This window comes from Ixodes scapularis, unplaced genomic scaffold, assembly GCF_016920785.2.
Source record: "Ixodes scapularis isolate PalLabHiFi unplaced genomic scaffold, ASM1692078v2 ptg001800l_1___fragment_2___debris__unscaffolded, whole genome shotgun sequence".
Classification (NCBI taxonomy): Eukaryota; Metazoa; Arthropoda; class Arachnida; order Ixodida; family Ixodidae; genus Ixodes; species Ixodes scapularis.
The window spans coordinates 93,679-113,674 of record NW_024610194.1 but is presented as its reverse complement, the minus strand read 5'-3'; the positions used below and the strand labels follow the sequence as shown (position 1 = coordinate 113,674).

Here is a 19,996-nt window from a genome sequence, read left to right as displayed (position 1 = left end):
GGCGACTGTCAATGTTGCTTGCTTAGGTTTTGAAAATGGTCTATTCTTCCTATGTTCACCAGGTACATGGGAATGAAACTCAGCACTCTTGGAGCATAAAGTGGCTTCTTTTCTTTTAAAGCGTTAGTTTTATAGTCCCAGCCACGCTCGAGGTTGCATGATAACCCCGCACACAGGTAAAAAAGTGGCGCGCCTTGCACCAGCAACTCAAATCAGTGGGCGCATCTTCTCATGTTCTCTGTCCATTACGCCGACCGAAAAGTTCGGGGGGATTCATGAAACACCATCTAAGGAGGCAAAGGGGGCTGGAAAGGGAAGAGCGAAAGCACAAGGCCAGCCAGTGATCGCACTGTCAGGTTTTTTTGAGCCGGCCAAATAATCTTCGCCAGCAGCCGACACTACAAAAGGGCTTGCCACCCAGTACCCCTTGCAGTTGACAGCGGCAGAATCAGGGAACGTAATAAAAGAACTTGATAGCTCGAGCACCGTAGTAGTGTTGTATGGGAGCTTCGCATAATTTTTGAAAATGATTCAACTAAAAAAGGAGTTAAAACTAACGAAACTTGCTTTAATCAATATGCACGAAGCAGCATTTCATGAAAGGAGGATCTCACCACCGAATACACCGGTTTCGCTTCCTATTCTAATTTTTTATAGATGCATTTCTACGACGGTTGATGTCAAGGTGACGTGGAAAGCCTGGGGTGACAACATAGTGAACCAGGACATAAGGTCAAGCGTTGCTGTGAAGAACCTGGCCATTGCTCTGTGGGGGTCCAGTGTCCTGCAGAGGACTGTGGCCGAAATGGCGTCGAATGTCAGTCTTAACAAGGACAGCAGGCTGCCTCTGACACCCAAGAAAGCGGCATTCCTAAGAGGCGGGTGCAAATTATCTCACGTAAGCGTAACCTAAGCAGTTATTTGAAAAATCTTCTCAATCAAGGCAGTATCTTGGGAGCTAGTTGGTATTATACTGGGAGTTCACAATGTTTCGGTGATCTTTGGATGGACCGCATAAAACTGATAGGATTGAGCACCCAGCTGTGACATAATGGTGGAAGCTTTCAGTAAAATTATAGGAAGATTAGGTAACCTCGGTAAAACACAAAAGCTATATTTTTTTTATTTTTTGCGTGCCAACACCAGATTTATATTTTCTTTTTGTGCCACTGGCCTTTATTTCGGCTATATGAAGTAAGCAATGCGTAGCGCATTTCCTTTTTATTACAATCATTTGCAGTTGCAGTACATGCTATAGTGACCCTGAATAAACTGATGTCTTCACACAAAAAAAAAGAAAAAAGAAAAGCTCTGCGAAATTTTCTTTTCGTGGAGAGAATTGTTGCAATTTGCAACAATTCTCTTCTTTTTGACGCAAGGGGGTTTATGCCCTTATCTTTGAAATATTAAAACCACCGCTTTCAGGCATTCTCTTGTAATATATCAGCGAAATATGCCCATTTATCTGGTCACTTCAATGTGCCCATGGAACATTGTTAACTCCCAGTAGGTATTGTTTAAAATTACAGTAGCTCAAAGTACTTGTCATGCAGTGGCAAATAAAAGCAGGGTTGTAATATGTGATGTATATTAGTACTCTCAATGACTGGTAGGATGTTTGAACACTCTTAATCACTTTCCCTAAACTGAACTCTGCATCAACATTGTACTTCTTTTTTAATGGTTTTATCTTGGCTTGCTCAAACATTAGATAAGAGAGGGGCACCATATGTTGTGTCTCAAACACGCGGCCTGCTTGGCGTTTGCTAGCGGCCCGTGCAGTCAGGCATAAGTGTAAAAAAAATTACATTAAGGGTATAACCAGCACTTTTTTCTAGGGTTTTTGATGGTGGAAAACGGTGACATTGTGACGGTATCTTTCATAAGCCCAATACTTGTCAAAACCAGGAACTGGACATAAAAAGCTTTCAAATGGCGATGATTACGAATTGCTATAGAGTCAAACCCACTTATGTCGAACTCGGAAAAGACTGTCTACCAGCTCGATATAGCGGGTAATTCTCCATGAAAGTTTGAATGAATCTGACAACAAACAAACACGACATATTTAGAAAAGTTGTTTACTCTCGAAGGAGCGTCTGTACGTCATAAGGGACACTCCACATGGCTATTCAGGGGCCGCTTCTTCGTTTTTCAAGATCTCACCGGATCATCCTCTCCCCACTTCCGGGGGGCCGACGCGGTTGCCTCCCTCCCTCCCTCCCTCCCTCCCTCCCGCCCAAAAAAGGCAAGCTTTTTCTGCAAGCTGGCTTTCCCCGAATGCGTCGCCGTGCTGGGGGAAAGCCAGCTTGCAAAGCTAAACGGCGCTCTTGGCAGTTCTATCTATCGGAAGACGCTGCAATTTTCCTTCGACGTAACCGCATTTTTCGCTATCCATTTTTATAGCAGCTACTAGTCTGTTCACAAAGTTTGATACAAAGTTCGATATAATCGGGTTCAGCATCATACAGAATGTGCCATTTTAGTTTGAACGTAATTTAAAAATAGAGGGCGAGAGATTTGTGGGGCTCGGCGGACATAGATAAGGGGATAACCGTCACAATATGTTGACTAATTAACCCAGATTTGCTAATTAACTTTTTAATTGATTTTATAGGGCATGTTGCAATTGCATTCTTCAAGAGCGTCATTATTAAAGGCTATTTCAAATGAAACTGTTCATGAAAGTGATGTAGCATGTGATTTTAATGAACATTAGTTCAAGCCTTACGTTACAAATTGTGCTCCTTTAAATATTTTGTCATTGCATATTTTTCAGAATGCCTAATGATGAAGCTCCGTGGCCAAAAGCACCATGCAGATGTCATTGCTGTAATGTCGAGGACAGCAAAAGTAAACCACATACTGGGAGAAAAAATGAACGACCGGCGAAAGCAAGAGAAATGAAGAGCCAATCGGTAAATAAAAATAGAACCAGCCGGTTCTTGGCAATGGTCTGCAGTGAAATACGGTGTCAAGCATGCATTCCCCCACAGGTTCCCACAGAGATTGCCCACAGAGCATGGGGTTATGAAACCCTGTGGGTTACCCACACGGCTCCCACGGGACTTTGGTCCTACACAGCTCCTATATGATCTCTGCAGGACCCACACAGCTCCCGTAGACCCACACAGACTGTGCGGGGACCCATGGGGACCTATACACCCACACACTCTGTGGGGACCCGCACACCCAAACAAACTGTGCGGGGACCCATAGGGACCCGAACACCCACACAATTTCTGTGGGACCCACACGGTTTCATAACCCCATGGGTCTGCGGGTTTTTGGAGCGGGGCAGCCCAATGCTTTATGTTTTGCTAGCCACAGTGCATGACTGGGATGAACACTGACGTACCTATACATAATTAGCGTGAGTTCAGGTGACCACCAATTCTATTTGGCAATTGAGGGGGAGGGGGAAGACTGTTTATTTCCTTTATTTTTCTACGTCTGTCAGTGCGCGAAGAGGAAAACTAATGGGTATTACTCTTTTTGGAAGTAACAACGTCAGGGATTGGTTTTTAGCAGTATTTACTGAAAGTACAAAAATGGTACACGGCCCAATGTACACGCACACATCACTCTGGCACCCAAACATGTTTTCGTTGTTGCTGAACTGCTTCAGAGAGTTGTCCCTGTGAAGTATTTACGAATCGTGACTTATTAATCCGACTTTACATAGAACTACAGCTGTGTGCAGGAGGAATACCTGAAACAGAAGATCTCAGTCCGCAACCAGCCTCTGCTACGTTGCGCGAGGGCAGCACAGCAGGGGTTAGTTTCACTATTTCAGCACGGGGCGCGGTGCCTTAGGTGCCGACAAGCGCTCCGGTTACAAACCGAAACTTAAATGGACCATGAAATGACCTTTTTACTTTTTCAAGATAAGTTCTACATTAAACCGTCAATGTTCACTGAATGCCGAACAGGCATCCGTTTTCGTCTCGGTTTATTAACTTCTACACAAAAAATTAATGAAATATCGACTTTTTCTTTCTCCCCAACTGAGCGCAAAACAAGCCGTGACGTACGCTGTTTCCGGAAGCGGAAGTTCTCTCGGCATTAGGAGAAGAGGAGCGTTAGCGGCAATGAGTTGGGGTGCGCCGGTAGGTTTTACTATGGTGCCTGGAACGCTTCTCCGACTGGTGTGTTTACCGCGGCCAAAAAAGTGGTCCCTCGATTTCGGCCTGACGACGTCATAAAAGTGTCATGCAGTCGCCGGTCACGACCCTGGCGGCGTCCAAACAGTTGTGGTAAATATGGCAGACGCCTGTTCTGCTGCAGGTCGCTTTCCATTGCGACAGTTCACGGAAGCTAGGACAGCCGGAAGTTGGGACGCCTAAAGCGACGCCGTGACGACAGCGACACTCCCGTCCGCTCGTGCTTTTCGCCAGCATTTCTACGATCAACCGCCAGGATCGCGACAGGCAACAGCATGACATTTGCGTCATTTGTTGCCACATTGGGACCACTTTTGATGTATGGGCGGGATAGGGCGCTAAACACACCAGTCGAAGACGCAATCGAGGCACTATAGTGTTACTGCGCTGATGTCACCGACGTATTTTCTGGATCGGCGCCTCTCATCGCCGCATCGCAGCTGAGCGAAATTCAATGAGATATGTTGTGCTACAGCGACAGCATGGGACTAGTCCCATACGCCGGTATGCCTGTTGGGAAGTGCAGCGAGTCTTCCGGTGAAGACTCCAGAAGTCAACCCAACTGTCATTGTTGGCAAAAGGGCCGGCCCGTGTCAGTCGTTTGCAAAGCGACGTAGATGTAAACAAATTGCCGTGGCGTTTTTCGCAGCCTCGGAGATGCAGGAGCGAGCCGACGTTAGAAAAGATACGTTTGAACTACGAGTGTCAGCAAGAGCCACGCAAATACCTGTTTACACTCGGAGCGGACGCGCGTGCTTGATGGAAGTGCTGTATTCGCGCTGTTGGTAAGCGCTTCGGGACCGATCTTTTACGATTGCAACTCGATATTGACGCGACACTCGGCAAAGAAAGGTTGGACCGGGGTTGCACGTATACCTCCCACGAACTGTTATAGCTCGACAGTGACGTGCAGTCTGTCAAAATAAAAATGGCATACCAATAACAAAGTGTACATACCGTGTTAAGAAGGTACTCCATACGGCGTTTATTTCAGCTCTAGATCACACAAAACAAGAAGATAGAATCGACGAGAGTCCCTTTTCGACGAGTGTTCGTCAACACTGCCTCGGAAAACAAGGGGAAAAGATTGACCTCACCTCTTAATCTAAAATTGAGGTCAGCGATCAAACTATAGTACGGGAATGGTCCATAAGGGTCGCGCGGGCATATTCCATTCAGCACGCCAGCCGGTCGTAGGCAGACGGTCTTGCGACGAAGCTACGCAGCGCTGAGTCGGAATGCCTGCTAGGCCTACATTCTGAGTAGCTCGCTTCGTCGGAGTCGGTGGATCCAGCGTTCTTGTTTGTCGTGGTCTTTTTTAAGTACTGTTTTCTTGCTGCTTGAAGTAGGCACGCGCGAGAAGAACACGTAGAAAAATAAACGTTCAGTCAGTCAGAGTTTTGAGAGAAAGGAAAGCAAAGAAAATAAATGTTCGTCGGTCGCCGCCACCCAAGTAACTGTTGGCCCTGCCCTACTGCGCACGCGCAGTAGTTGCTTCGTTTACCGCACGATAGATGGCGCTTGGCTCTCAGCATTATCAAATTTGGCAATTTTCGCCACACATCTCTAATTATGGTACAAAATGTGGATCTGAATATTATTTAACAAAGCTTTTAGGAAACATTCGCCGGCTATTTATTGTTTACGATCGCGGTGCTGGTGAGGTAGGCTCTTACCCAATAGGTGACGTGGATTCGGCTGACGTGCTCCGTTTCCGCGGATGCATCGTAGTGAAAAGGCGAAGGAAAGAAGGCTCAAAAGAGTCCAGTTTTCTTTTAAAAGTTCTATAGCAAATAATTTTTTTTGGCTTCCTACTTTTGTGTTTTTGTGTTTCTTTTCACACCTTTTACGACGTGCGGTGGATTAAACTCGATTTTAAAATCATTTCATGGTTCCTTTAAAAACTCGTCGAAGTTGTCGGTTTTTCAGAAAGTCGTAAAATGCTGCGCGTGCCTTCTATGGTTCTGCAATTTATTGATTTAGTGTTTTCGGTCATTCTCAGCAATTTTCTAATTGAAACCATGCCCTTAAACACAATTTTAAAAAGTTTATTACGCAAAAATATTTAACAACTTAATTATCATTAACTTTAATAATTTTTTCCTAAATGGGCCGACCAAAATGACACAAGCCGTTTTTTTATTGCGACGCGTAGGGTTCGCAATATCAAATTCGTCCACTTTTGGTGAAACATCCAGTATAATGATCAATTGAACTCCCCCAAACGGAGGAGGGAGTCGCTCAGGAAGAAACAATATTCTCAATCTCTCAATCTCTCTCTCTATCGAAATAGTGAGAGAGAGAGAAAAAAGGGGGGTAGGAGGGGAGAGGGAGTTGTAAAAAACGTACTGTGTTGTAAAGGTTTCTCTGCTCCGCATCTTCAGTATAGACAAAAAAGCCTGGCCCCGGAAACTACAGCCTTTGCAACAAATACTCGTCAGAAAGAGCGTTTTCGTAGTACCAGACGCTCGCGCTGTTCCTCATGACGCTGCACCAAGGAAGAGTAATTTGTATCTCTCAAATACGTGGCTTGCACTGGGTCATGTATGGCTTGCATCGGGCTAAAAACAGTAAAAATGGATCAAGTATTATCTTAAGAACCACGACAATTTCTCTAATTATTTCAATTTTTCTGGTCCCTAATAGTAATTTGCGCTGTTACTGGAATTTCACCATGACCTCTAAAATGAGTGAATTAAAAGTTTACTAACATAAAATATATAATAACCAACGTAACATGATAATTATTCCCTCATCGAATGTCCCCCGGGCATGATGAACAAACGGCGAAGACCGTGTTTATCAAACTCTCACCGCCTTTTAAATATCCGTCTGAATTAAAATCAAACACCTTGTATTTGCGGTAAATTGCAACCCCAAGCAGCACGGAATTCGGCCAAGCATTGGCCAGTGGCTGGCGATGGTCTTTTGGCCAAAAGACAAGGAGTAGCAATTCATTGGCGAATGCTTGGCCGATGGCTGAGAGCCAGTGGCCATTAGTCAATGTCTAGAGAGAGGCCAGTCATCAACAAATGACTGGCCGCTGTCTGGCCACTGGCCAAAGGACCATTTCCAGTCATTGGCAAATGATTGGAGGAATCTGTGCTGCTTGGAATGTTAGTGGAAGATTGTAATTTGAGGTAGGCTGGAAATTCTTTGCGCCATCAAGGTAATATTTTAATTTTGCCCCGCCGACGGACCTCCAGCTTCTCGCAGCATATATATATATATATATATATATATATATATATACATATGTGTGTGTGCGACAAAGTGCTGAGTTATGAGGTTGAATTAGCTATGGCCCAATAAACCTTTCAAAAAAGGTTCTCTGAAATGAACTGCAGTAAAATTGACATTTGGGCTTCGTGAGGACAGGAACTGTATTAGCGTTGAATCCGTTACGCTAACAAACAAGGAAAGGAAATTCCTTGAACGAACAATGAAGGGCCCGCACGAGCCTGGATGAACTAGCCGCTATCATTCACGGGGCTGTGGCAGGTGCACGAGTCCGCGGCGGATCATTTAGGTGTTTTCTTTCTCTTCCCTTTTTATCAGTAAACGTAGTTGTGAATAGCGCTCTTTTTTGTCTTGTCATTCTTCTTTCTACCTTGTGCGCTAAATACCTCAATATCTCTGAAATGACTATTCGAAACAGGTGTATAACTTTATTCTGACAAAAAAAAAGCAAAGTATGCGCAAAAAATGAAAACTGGCTCATTGTGTTAAAAAAAAAAAAAATAGCGAGCGTTTTAATTTCCTGATTGATGTAGAAATTTTTTTCCTCGGAAACAGTAAATTTTTTTAAATTTTTATAGAGCAAGTCAAACGACTCAAACTCGGATAACTGCATTTATTTTTAGTTTTCCTTCTATACACCAATGGTGACGTCCCCGACCTCTTCAGTGACACGCTGTTCGTGGACAGAACAACCGTTGTCCTCGTGCCATGGGGCACACCATTTTATGTTGTATTACCAGTATTTTCAGCGTCGCTATACTCCGAACTCCGTCCGGTGATTGCAGTGATTGACTCTTATTTGCTTTCATGTGTTAAGTAGATGACACACTGAATTTCTCAGACTGCTGCCAGTATACGCTGTAAAAAATTACGTGAGTTCAATACTCTATTGAACATGGCAATAGCCAATCACGGCTAATGAAAAATGTATCCCTGCGACTGACGAAACCCAGAATATCAGAGTAATCTGTGCAGGATCACAGAGACTGATAGAAGAATAAAAGAACCTGGCACGCGCAGCGACAACGGTAACGACGTTTCACCGACTCATTTGTCCCTGCGTACATTTTCTATTTCCAAAATTTGTTGGTTATTCGTTCTTAGTTTAGCCTCATAAAAAAAGCGTGTAACATCAGAAGAATGTATACAGCCGTACAGCCACCACTATAACTAGCATTCTTGGAATGGCCACGCACAAGAGGGTGGTGTGTTCACAATATCGAAAAGTGATACGTGCCGCACCTTGCACGCGAGGTGTTCCGAAGATTGCATACCATGTGACGCTGGGAGTACGGCGAGTTCACAATTCGCGTGTTACAGCTAAGTCCGGCATGGTACATAGCGCGGTAAGATATTGTGAAATTATTATTTTTTTTTTTTTGCGCCCGTATTCTATGTGACGAAAAAGGCCCTATTGTACCTCGATCGTAGAAAACAGATAGCACTAACAATTGTTCGCATGAAATGTCTTTGAGTGGGAGACAGGATTTTGCAAGTACGGAGTGAGGCCGTAAGGGGAAACGCATTCGCCGTGGTTTGTATTTTGCGAGGAATGCATGATTGAAGAAAAAAATGTCGACGCCACGCCTAATCGCGTTTTCACATTCCCGTTCGGCATGTGCCTGAAACTATCCAGAAGTTCAACTCAAGTCGTGTCTCGAACAGCAGACGGAAAAAAACTTTTTACTCCACGTCTTTCAAGTTAGGATTTCTTTTGTTCATTCACCCGACTGGAGCTATGAGTTGTATGAGATGAAAAAACAACAAAATATATCCGACGATAACGTCATCACTGGATAATGCGAGATTTGTCTTTGCTGGGACTATTGCCCTCACGAAAAAAAGCGACGAACGACAAACTCAGCAAGAAAGGCAACTCAAATATCTATGAAAAAATAATAAACTCATATTTCTTGAAGACATCTCTCGACTTATGCTTCTACAGATTCCACGTACACCTTAGATAAAAACAATGAATCAAGGTACGGTTATTGTTTAGTTGTAAAAACAGTTGTTAAGTGCGGAACTTATTTCTATTGGAAACTCCTTAAGAAAAAGTTCGTATACAAAGCGCGCGAAAGGTAAATGTTACTTTCTGTTAAGCTTTCATATGGTGTCGCACTAAGAAAATATTTTTTACTTGTTAATATTAGATTTGTAAACAATTTAATCTTCGCGAAGACGTAACGTATGCGAAATTCACGAATTGAACATTTTCGCGAAACACTGCTCTCGTGAATATACTGCTAACGGTAACGAACACATAACACATTACTCCAAGTCTAAAGATTTCGTGCCCCCGAAATATTCCCAAAAACCACACTTTCCAAAATTTCTTAAATGTCCAGCCTGCTAAGATTATTTAATTTACAACTCCTTGACCAATGTGGGAGGATATACATTGTGCAATCAATTCTTAACTGCCGACCGTTCCGTCAGGTGTCCCAGTGAGAGTTGGAATGAAAATATGGTTGGTGTTCATTACGTTCATGAAAACCATCAGAACGGAAGGGAAACTCCCTGTGGCGTTTAACCCTGCCGAGAAGAACCGCAGCTTGGTAATGCTGACAAGTCAAACAAAAAGTAGAATGGGTTCTTGGTAACCGGACGCATCAGTGGCAGCCAGAAAGTCTTTGGTCACATGGGGAGCTAATGGAGGCCTCTCACGTCTATGTCCTACTTGAAGCAGGGCTTAAACCCAATAGTGAGTCTGTTATTTAGCAGAATGTTAAAACAATTAAATTTATCCGTTGAACACGCAGTCGGTACTAAAAGAGATATATGGCCTTTGACAACTGAACGTATGAAAACTCACCAATGGCAGTGCATAAAAAGGAAAAACGACATCATTGGTACCGAAGAGCAAGCAAAAGGGAACCCCATGTGAACAGTCGTGTCTAGGGACCGATTGTTATTTGACATAGTCAATGTTTCAGCTAAGACACGATGTTACGTTCGTCCAGCCTCTGGTCCCGAGTCGTCTCGACGATTGCACGCCTTGTTCGAGAGCAGTGTTGGAAAAAACACTGGATAAAAGTATTTAACTTTAGTTAATAAATGCCTGCTTCATATAATATTTAAAATGCTACTCAAGTTACTTTCACTGATACATGTTACAAATCATTTCTTAAAAAAAGGTAATTTCAGTTACAATGACATGGTTGAATATCATATCGCGCGGCGCACCTTAGACGCATCCTTTTGACTACACTTCATCTTCCATATATGGGAAGTTTACTATAAACGACGAATGGATAACAATGAGAGCCCACATAATAGCCACAGCAGTGGTCGCACCTTCATAGTAGGTTGTGTTCAGAAAGCACTCAACGTTGGGGGACGCTATGTTGGCGTTTCGAGAGGTCATCCTCCTTGTAGTTCGTTTCCTGTCCTGTTCTCTGCTTATCAATATTCCCTTACAGACAGAGTCCACGAGAGCAGTAAGTATGACGAAAATAATTCATGGAGAAGGGGAACAAGAGGGACAAAGGACAAACACAAATATCCAAACATAGGTGATTGGTGCGCTACCGAAAAAAAAAAAAGCCTGGCCCGAATATCGAACCCAGGACCTCTCCATTTCCAGTGGAGCGCTGCACCAACTGAGCTAATTAGGGGTTAAACATCAGTAGAGCAAACAAGTTTCATCAGTTGCCACCAGCCTAACACCAACACGGATGAAAGGCTTGCAATTTAAAGTTATTATCATGATGCAATTAAATGCAAAGGTGCAAGCGAGCTGGACAAGAATGACAAAAATAATCCCTGGATAAGGGATCCCTTTCTGCAGGGATTATTTTCGTCATTCTTCTCCAGCTCGCGTGTACCTTTGTATTTATTTGCATCATAATGCATTAGTCCACTTTTGTCGCGATGAGCTGTGACGGTTGTAGGTTCTGTTCGCAGGTGCATTCGTGGTACGAAGGGGCTGGTAGGAAAAGGAAAGCGCGGAGGAAAAAAAGAGGGGAAGAGGAGGAGCCGATCATGCCCTGTGAGAAGACCCTGAGGGCACCCTTCCTCTATACTTCCTCCTCCTCCTACTGTGGGGAGGAGGCAGTAAGCGTGTCCGGTGCTGGAGAGGGGGAACAAGTCCGCCACAGCCTTGCTCCCCCCCTCCTCCTCCTTTTCATCCCCTCCTCCTCCACTAAAGGGAGAAAAGGGCTTGCATAACCCTATCTTCCCCCACCTTTCTCCCCTCCCTTTCTCCTAGCAACCAGGAAACCTCAGACGCCCTGCCGCCCAGAGGGGAGGAAGGGAGGAGGAGGAGGGGAGGGTACGGAGTGGAGAGTATGTCTTGTTTTTTTTAAAGACGGGGGCCAATTTTTTCTCATTTGCCTCGCCAAAACCATGTGGTTTACAGTGTTGTCCAATAAGCAACCTCGTGAGAGAGAAAAGGCACCCGACTACGAGAGAGCGAGATGGAGAGAGAACGGGCACCACCACAGGACAGAAGAATACTCCCTGCTTCCTCACCTCCCTTACAGTAATTTCTCTCAGGCTATGTCTACACTATAATATGAGAAGACTGTAATATGAGAGGACCATAATAGATGGCTATAATATGAGATAACTCGTTCACGCCAATCCTGTTTTTGCGAGAAGACTGTGACAACTGCCAAAGCGCTAGCATCGGTGTCGTGTACCGACGCTGTGGTGTGTTTTGGGTAGGCAAACGTTAGCGGGGACGTGAGTGCTGTTTGTGGTGTCTGAAATTCGCGCTGAAATTCGGAGACCAGACAAAGTTGCTTTTTGTTTTTCTGTCAAGGCCTGCAACAGCTTGGCAATGTGGGCGAAACTGCGGACGGATCTTGGTCAGTAAGATATCAACCTGATGAAGCACTTTACCTCAGTGGTGGATGTCGGTGTCAGCCACTAACCAAGAGCAGATAATTTGCGAGGGTCCGTAGAAACCCCATCCGCTGAAGGGATGTGCCCGGGGTATTCGACTGGTTTGGTGAAAACAAACACTTCTTCAATGTCAGCTTCAGGTTCGCATTTGTAGGCGTGCAAACAGTCTCTCGACGTTTTTCAGATGGTCAGAGAATATTTTGCCAAAGGCAACGTAGTCATCAATATGTACGAGAGAGATTGTCATCCGCGCGAACTGTTGGCTATCATCTGGGCTGTAACTCATTTTCATCATTAGTTATTGAGCCGGGAATTCATTATTCGTACCGATCACGCATCCTTAACCTGGACGCCGAGTTTCAAGACACCTGACGGACAGGTCGCCCTATGGCTGGAGCGTCTTCACCTATACGACTTCGAGATTCAACATCGTGCTGGCCCACTCCACACCCATGCCCACTATCTTTCATGTTGCCCGTGCAATGAGAAGAGCAAGCAGTGTTTGAGGATTGCAAAACGCAGCTATATGTCACTCAACTCACTGCTGAACCTGCCTTGTAATAACGAAGAGTGGACATCGGAAAATCTTCGTTCCGCTCAACTTCACAATCCAGGCATCGACCCACTGGTCCAACAGAAAAAGAATAACTACAGACCATATTTGAAGAAGTGTCCGGTTTGTTTTCTGCAATTAACAGTTACTTGGTTCAATGTGACTCTTCATTTATGCACAAGAACATTCCGCTGCTGGCTGTTTTGTCGTGTGGCAGCTGCTGTTGGCACGCAAGCTCTGCACTCAGGTATTTCGATTTTATACAGTAGCCCCGAAGGAGAACACTTTGCTGTGGACTGCACGATAAGAAATATTCGTTAACGGAACTAGTGGCTGCAATGCTGCAATGGCGTAAAATAGTGGTGCCATTAATACCACATGTGTGCATCGCGGAAAGACCCCACGTAAAGCAACGGACACCACTACAAGAAAATGTGACGGTGAAACCCTTTGAACTATCGGAATCGACGTACTGGGAACATTTCCTCGGTCTAAATCTGGAAACAGGTTCCTGCTCGTGATTGTCGACTATTTCGCCAAGTGCCCCGAAGTGATTCATATTCAAAATCAGACCGCCTTCAAAATCGCCGACGCTCTGGAAAAGAATTGGATTACCAGGTACAGAGCCCCACTGAGCATCCACTCGGACCAAGGAAGAAGCTTTGAATCGCGAGTCTTCCAAGAGGTTGTCCAGATGTTCGATATATCAATGTCGAGAACAATGCCCCCACCCATAGTCGAACGGCAAGGAGGATAGGATGAATCGCACCATTTTACAACATCTATTGATGTTTGTAAATGATAGCCAAGGCGATCGGGATACTATCGTGCCTTTGTTTTTGTACACATGCCGTTGAGCTGCTCATGAGGTCACCGGCTACACCCCCGCCTTGATGCTATTTGGCCGTGATCTTCGTATGCCCTGTGGAATTGCCATCCCACGAGCATCAGAACCGGCCAAAGACCATGTGTCTCACGTGAGCGACCTGAGAGCGAACCTAGAACGAATGCATGCATTTGCCCGACAACGTTTGGCAAATGGTCTCACTCGTATGAAACGTCAATACGACGCACATGTCGCAACACGCCCATTTTCAACAGGTGATAGGGTATGGCTGTACAACCCCATGCATAAAGGATGGCGGTCTCCGAAGCTTCAACGCCATCGGGAAGGGACTTTAATGATCGTCAAACGGCTCAACGTCCTGGTGTATTATATTCGTCGCAATGATCGATCACGGCTGCTTGGGATTCATCCTGACCGCCTATCATCGTACGACGGACTCCGTTATTTCTCAGTAAAAAGAAAGGAAAATACAATAGGGGGGGATAATGTAGTGATTAAAAGAAGAACGAGGCCGGATGTGGCGCGAAGTGGGCGCTTGGGCTAGCAGTTTGAAGCGAGCCAGCAAAGAAACCGACGTCTTGTCCGGCTATGAAACGGCTAGAAAGTGAACCCGCTACAATATAAAATTAAAAACAAAACTTATTTGGACTATACCAGTATAATGTGATCACTATCAATCTTGCCAGAAATTACAGTCTTTAGGTCTACATGTATTTTTTTTAAACTAAAGATTGATTTATCAGTCCGTCCCATCAGTGATACCAGTGGAGAATAAAGAATTACTGTAAATTAAAAGTGCTGCCCAATTTACACGTTTTTCACGAATTTAACACCGCCCTACTAAAACAAAAACAGCTTGATTTATTTAGTTTGCAAAAAAAGTTTCGATTTGTTTTCTTTCGCGTTTAGATTTGTTTTTAATAGGACGTTACGTAGCTAGAGAACAAGATGGAAGGCAAAAGAAAGCTCAAGGCTCTGCTTAGCCCAGAAAAGCCCTTCTTCTCGTGTTCCGCCTGCAAGAAATTCTTCTTGCTTTATGATTCTTTGGTTTCAAAGTAAAACAAACGCACATAGAAGCATTAAAGAGAAGACAAACTGGAAACAAATACTATTTCCACGGGATACTTTTTTTTTTTAAAGAAGGTTTCATTTAGCCCATTTTAATAACAGCGGTTCGATTTATACGACTTAAAACCATGGTTTCAATACTAAGAGATCATATTGATATTTGTTCTCCAACCTGGTACTGGTTAACTTAAAATTATCCTTTTTTAATAACTTAGCATAGATGTGAAGTTGACTTTCTTGCTTGGTAGACAATCAATCTTTTTAACTATAATTAAAGTTTTTATCAAATGTTTTAGGCTATTAAGGAGCAAATGGAATATGAAACTTAACGTTGCAAAGTGTACTAGCATCCGTACTCACGGAAAGCGGTTAAACAGAAATTTGAATATGGACACCGACAAAAGTGCCGTGATTCTGGATGTGAAGTATTTCCGTGTTTATATTTTGCCCTCGCTAAATTAGCCGGGGACGAGAATCGTATTCATTTTGCCTCGGCAGGGTTTCTCTGGTCGTACGGCAGCATCAGCCGCGTTTTCGCGTGGTGTTCCTTCCGCGTCGATCCGTGAGGAACCGGGGCCCTCGGCCCTCCGCCTTCGCCCTTGTCGAGGAGATACAGCTGCTGAACATTGGGGGATATGTAATTTCATTTACGTGGCAAATAAACGCGGTTCTATTCCTTTCCGAACGTTCGGTACTTCAGTTTGGATTACCGTGCCGATGGCTATAATGCATAGAACACGACGTGAGGTCACAGATTAGTGCAGTGGCAATTTACAGGTACCGATGCTTTCATACACGTACAGCAGATAACTGGAACTACATGCCTTGCAGATCAATTTCAAGCTTGTGCTTACGCAAATTAAATGCGGTTTATAACGTACTTTTTACAAGGGTGCTAACGGCGCTTCAATACAACTACTTCCTCGGAAAAATGAAACACAAGTCACTGACATTTAAGAACTAAATTCCGTGAAGCTGTGAACTTTCTTGTGAACTTAAAGGTTATTGAAAAATGTCGTTGACTTTCAATCTTTTTTTTTTCTTTTCATTATCGTTTTCACTACAAGAGAAGTTCCGAGACAAGAGCGTGAAACGACGGTTACGAAACTAAAGCATTCGAAAAACGATACGTAGCCAGCGCGTTTCACGAAACGTAGGCGATATCGTTCCTGCACCCAAAAACATAATATTCCCCTTCCCAAAAAGAAAAAAAAACGCATTGACGCTTGTCAAAAGGCCTACTCAAGGAAACTGACAAAGGTCAGCGTATTTTGGTTTAAATTGATTCTTCCTTAAGAACCTTTATATTTCTAAGTTATAAATATATATATATATTTTTTTGTATTCAAGTCCTTGGCGTCGTCGAACTATACTACGACAACCTACGCTTTAGAAATTCTACGGTGTTCTGAAAGCATAAATTGACTTTTCGGAGGGGTGCCTAGGTTTCAGTTTCTCATCGAGGCGCATCTTTATGCAAGCGATTGGCCCTTCATTACCAAACCACGGAGCGAAACATTATTAATATCACGAAAAAGGACCGAAAAATCAAAGCTTATTCTTCCGATACCCCTAGATCAGCACGGCATTTCATTCAGCAGGCTTGCGTTACCCATTCATATGTCCTACACAACAGGGAATATTTTTTTTTTAACAGCGCGTTTTGGTTGCGGTGAGCAGAATTGCAGGCGCATAGGTAAGTTCTATGAGAAATCAGAAGCTTAAAATTGCGTTCAAACTCGGTGTTTTACTGAAACTTTGTATACCGATGTGTGTGCCTTGCAGTTTTGTTAAGTGAACTGATGTAGTGGCCTTTGTCAATGTCTAGACTGTTTCCAATTAAACATGCCTTAAAAATTATTAATTGAAAAGTTGTCATCCGGAAGTAGTTATTTCATTGATTTTCCTTAGTAAGCCCATTGACAAAGGCCATATACCGGCATCAATTTTACTGCTCTTTGTCGGATGCATGAATTTAGTTATTATGCAGCCGGCTTTTCTTTTGTCGACTCGCGGCCACTGATATCCAATCGCGGCTCGGAGGGCGCATTTAGCAAACAGGTATGAAACCACCGGATGTAAGCGGCTTGTCCCCAAAGTAAGCGCTTGACAAGCTTTCAACCCTTCTGTGTGCTGGTAAGCACAGCGTGCAGGGCGCTGGATTTTTTTCTTTTCCCCTCAAGATATCCTACTTGGTGCGCAGTAACATCGCATGCAGATACGAGAAGTCTCCTAGGTAGCCATTTAGTTGATGAAGTGTACAGTGCGCCCCAAGCTTAATGCCGCCACTTGAACACCCGACTTCCGTGGAGCGGCGCTATCCTCGAGGGGGCCGTTTCAGCTGCTCGGTCCTCGTGAAGGTCATTCCCAATCTCCGGACCGGGAGAAGGGGGGGTAACAGGGCCGCCGCTAGGTGCCATTGACTCTGCGAATCACAGACTCATATCGTCGGAATCGCGTTTTTTTATTAAATTTTTTGTGTGTTTTGTTAGCATTTTAGCAGCGCCTTCAAGCTTTCTCCATTACGATGCACTATCGAAAGTTCTTTGTTATCAATCTTAAAGGCAAAAAACCATGTCGGCGTTCGGTGTCTTCCCGACAGCTGCTGCTCCGCCGTTGAAAAGATCAGTTGTTATTTTCTTATTTTCTTTTACCCGAAGTTCCGATTCAAATTTTAGCAAAACAATGTAATCAGAAGAGTAGCTTCAAGATCCTTCGAGCTGTTTTTTTTTTTTTTTATTTTCGCGAGCCGTTTTAGCGTTCAATTTTGTTTTGTGGCACCCTGTATATGTGTACATGCGCTGTATATCCCACTCAGCTGACAAGCCGTAGCGCTTATTTATCTACATCTCCTCCGTAGGGGCCAACGCGGGACACAGATTAGACTCGACTGCTGCATCAGTTGTAACCGTGTCACATGTTTTCACTGGCTTAAAACCGCTGTCCGCCGAACGCTGACGTAGAACTCATGTACAGTATGCGTCCCGTGCTGGCCCTCAGTAGGACACGGATGACATTAAACACTACTACGGCTTTCTACTAATAATATTCAATTACGGGTTCAGAATTCAGTAGATGCTCCGCCCCGTAGGTGTAATGCGTCCACTGCGAGAGCATCGAATTAGGAAAAAAGTAGCGCGTCGACTGCTCAGCGACATGGCGACATTGGCGACGTCGGTTTCACGGGCGAGGCGGAGCGAGCCCAGATTGCCGCTTATCGAACGGAACGACATCGTCGTGACTCTGCAAATCTAGTTATTTCGTAAAAGACAAATTTGTGGAAGATTTTCTATCTTCCACTGTCGAAGTTGACGGCGGGAACATTTTCGTCTGTAGCAATTGTGGAACGAGGCAACTCCAACTCACCCGGTTTACCATCCGAATAATAACAGCGATAAGACTCGACAAAGACGCGAATTTCGAGAATAATTAATGTTGTTTTCAAAGCGTCGTATTAGTAGGCCTCTTTTATTTATTAAAGCGAAGAGGGCCATGTTGCCGTTTAGACAGCATGGCCCTGTCGTCACTCCAGCATTTCACTCCGCCTATCGATTCGATAGGGGTGACTGCAGCGTTGTGACGCGGCTCCCAAATTACCACGAAGAAACGCGCACACCACCGCAATCTAGTGACGAACACTGTCTCAGGTGCGAACGCTAACGAAACAAAAAATAGCCACTGCCATGGAAGAAGCATCCGTAGAAATGTACAGGTGAGGCTTGTGCGATTGCCCCAGTGGTGCTCCGGAGCATTCCGACGTCATTTACACGATTGTTGAATTTTCACATCGTCACGCAAGAGCTACCGCGAAGAAACGGTCACATAGACACGATTTTGCGCTGAGGTTTGTATCTGGTGCGAACGCTAAACGTAAGAAGATACGCGATTGGCATCCCTTCCGTCGGTCTCGTTGAGAGAGGCTTACGAGATCGTCCAATCGAAGATCCTGAGCAAGTCGTCTGAAACTAAGTTGACCTCGAGACGACCGTATTATACTCACATCCTAACACAGAAACTACTGTCCGCAAATGTGAATTCCGGCGCAGCCCTCCGATGTAAACCTGGGTCACGTTGACAAGGCGGCGTCTCTCGGCGGAACTGACGTTGAAAACATCGCTAGTCATACTGACAACCATAGAACGATAGTACGGCAAGCCGTGACGTCACTGATGTCAAGAAATGAATGTGAGCCTTTTGCTAAAGGAGTGATATGAATAACTTTGGGGCGCATTTCCGCTGAATTCTTAACCTTTAGCCTCCTATAAATAGATATCATCATCTATGATATCCTTGCGAGTCTGACGTCAAGAAAATCATAGATAGCTGTGAAATAGTAAATGTATAGAAAAGTATCGCTGCTTTCAACGAGCATGCGAAAGGAATCCATCCTGAAAAGTTATGCATGGTCATCAAACAAGCAATGCACCGGTATTTTAAAGCGCGCTAAATGAATGGCTGCTGCCTAGTAACCTTACCAGTCTTACAAATATGATACGGAACGTAATATCAGGCTCGCTGTGTTTGCGCATCTACAGCCCCCCGTGTCGCTGTTTCGTAGGCTTGATTGTCGCTTGTTTGTACTAATAAATTCGATTACCGACCGAACGCTTTGTCAATACTCTTTTGTTTTGGCAGTCCAAAAGGGTGTTTCCTTCTACGGTATGTGTTAGGGTTATGTCCTGCACAGGGGAATGTTAACCAGCGTTTTTGCACTGGCTTCGATGCGCTATCGTGCATTTATCAAATGCACTTGATGGTGAACTGATTCCCATGCTTTGCTCTCGCAGTGAAACGTAGAACAGATCGAAACCCTCACTTGTCCTCTGGTTGTCGTGCTGCGTCATAAACTCCATTTCAGCAAACAGCGAAAAAAAAAAACGCATCTGAGGAACCTGGATGCTGGCTGCGCTGACTAAACCCTGGTAATACAAGTGGGTAAACACTGTTAAGTTCATGGTGAGTTCGGGCTGAAGCATGTGGGCGCCTAGTCTGAGATTAGTGTGTGTGCGCTCGAAGCCCTTATCAAGGCAAGATGCACCGGGAAAATATTGAGAGCTCGACTTGGTATAGCTATGTGAACATAAGTTCAACCAAAGGGTTGAGAAAATAGAAAGAGACACCAAGTTCCGGCTCGTGTTTCCGCTACAATTAAACCGGATTGGTTGTTAAGTAAGATTGGAAGGGAGGGGCAGCCGGTGGTTTTCGAAAAAATTTATGCATTATACATGTGTGCGAAGTCGGAATAATATACTGAATCCCATCGTCCTGGTGCAAAAT

General features: G+C 44.3%; 1 protein-coding gene across 1 annotated transcript; it reads left to right on the top strand.

The window, feature by feature from the left end:
• Window positions 1-325: 325 nt before the first annotated feature.
• On the top strand, window positions 326-2,967 carry LOC115328476 (BEN domain-containing protein 5-like). The gene is made up of 2 exons (XM_042288322.1): window positions 326-878; window positions 2,780-2,967. The coding sequence occupies exons 1-2, from the start codon at window positions 527-529 to the stop codon at window positions 2,905-2,907; spliced, it is 480 nt and encodes a 159-aa protein (XP_042144256.1). The 5' UTR covers window positions 326-526; the 3' UTR covers window positions 2,908-2,967.
• Window positions 2,968-19,996: the final 17,029 nt, after the last annotated feature.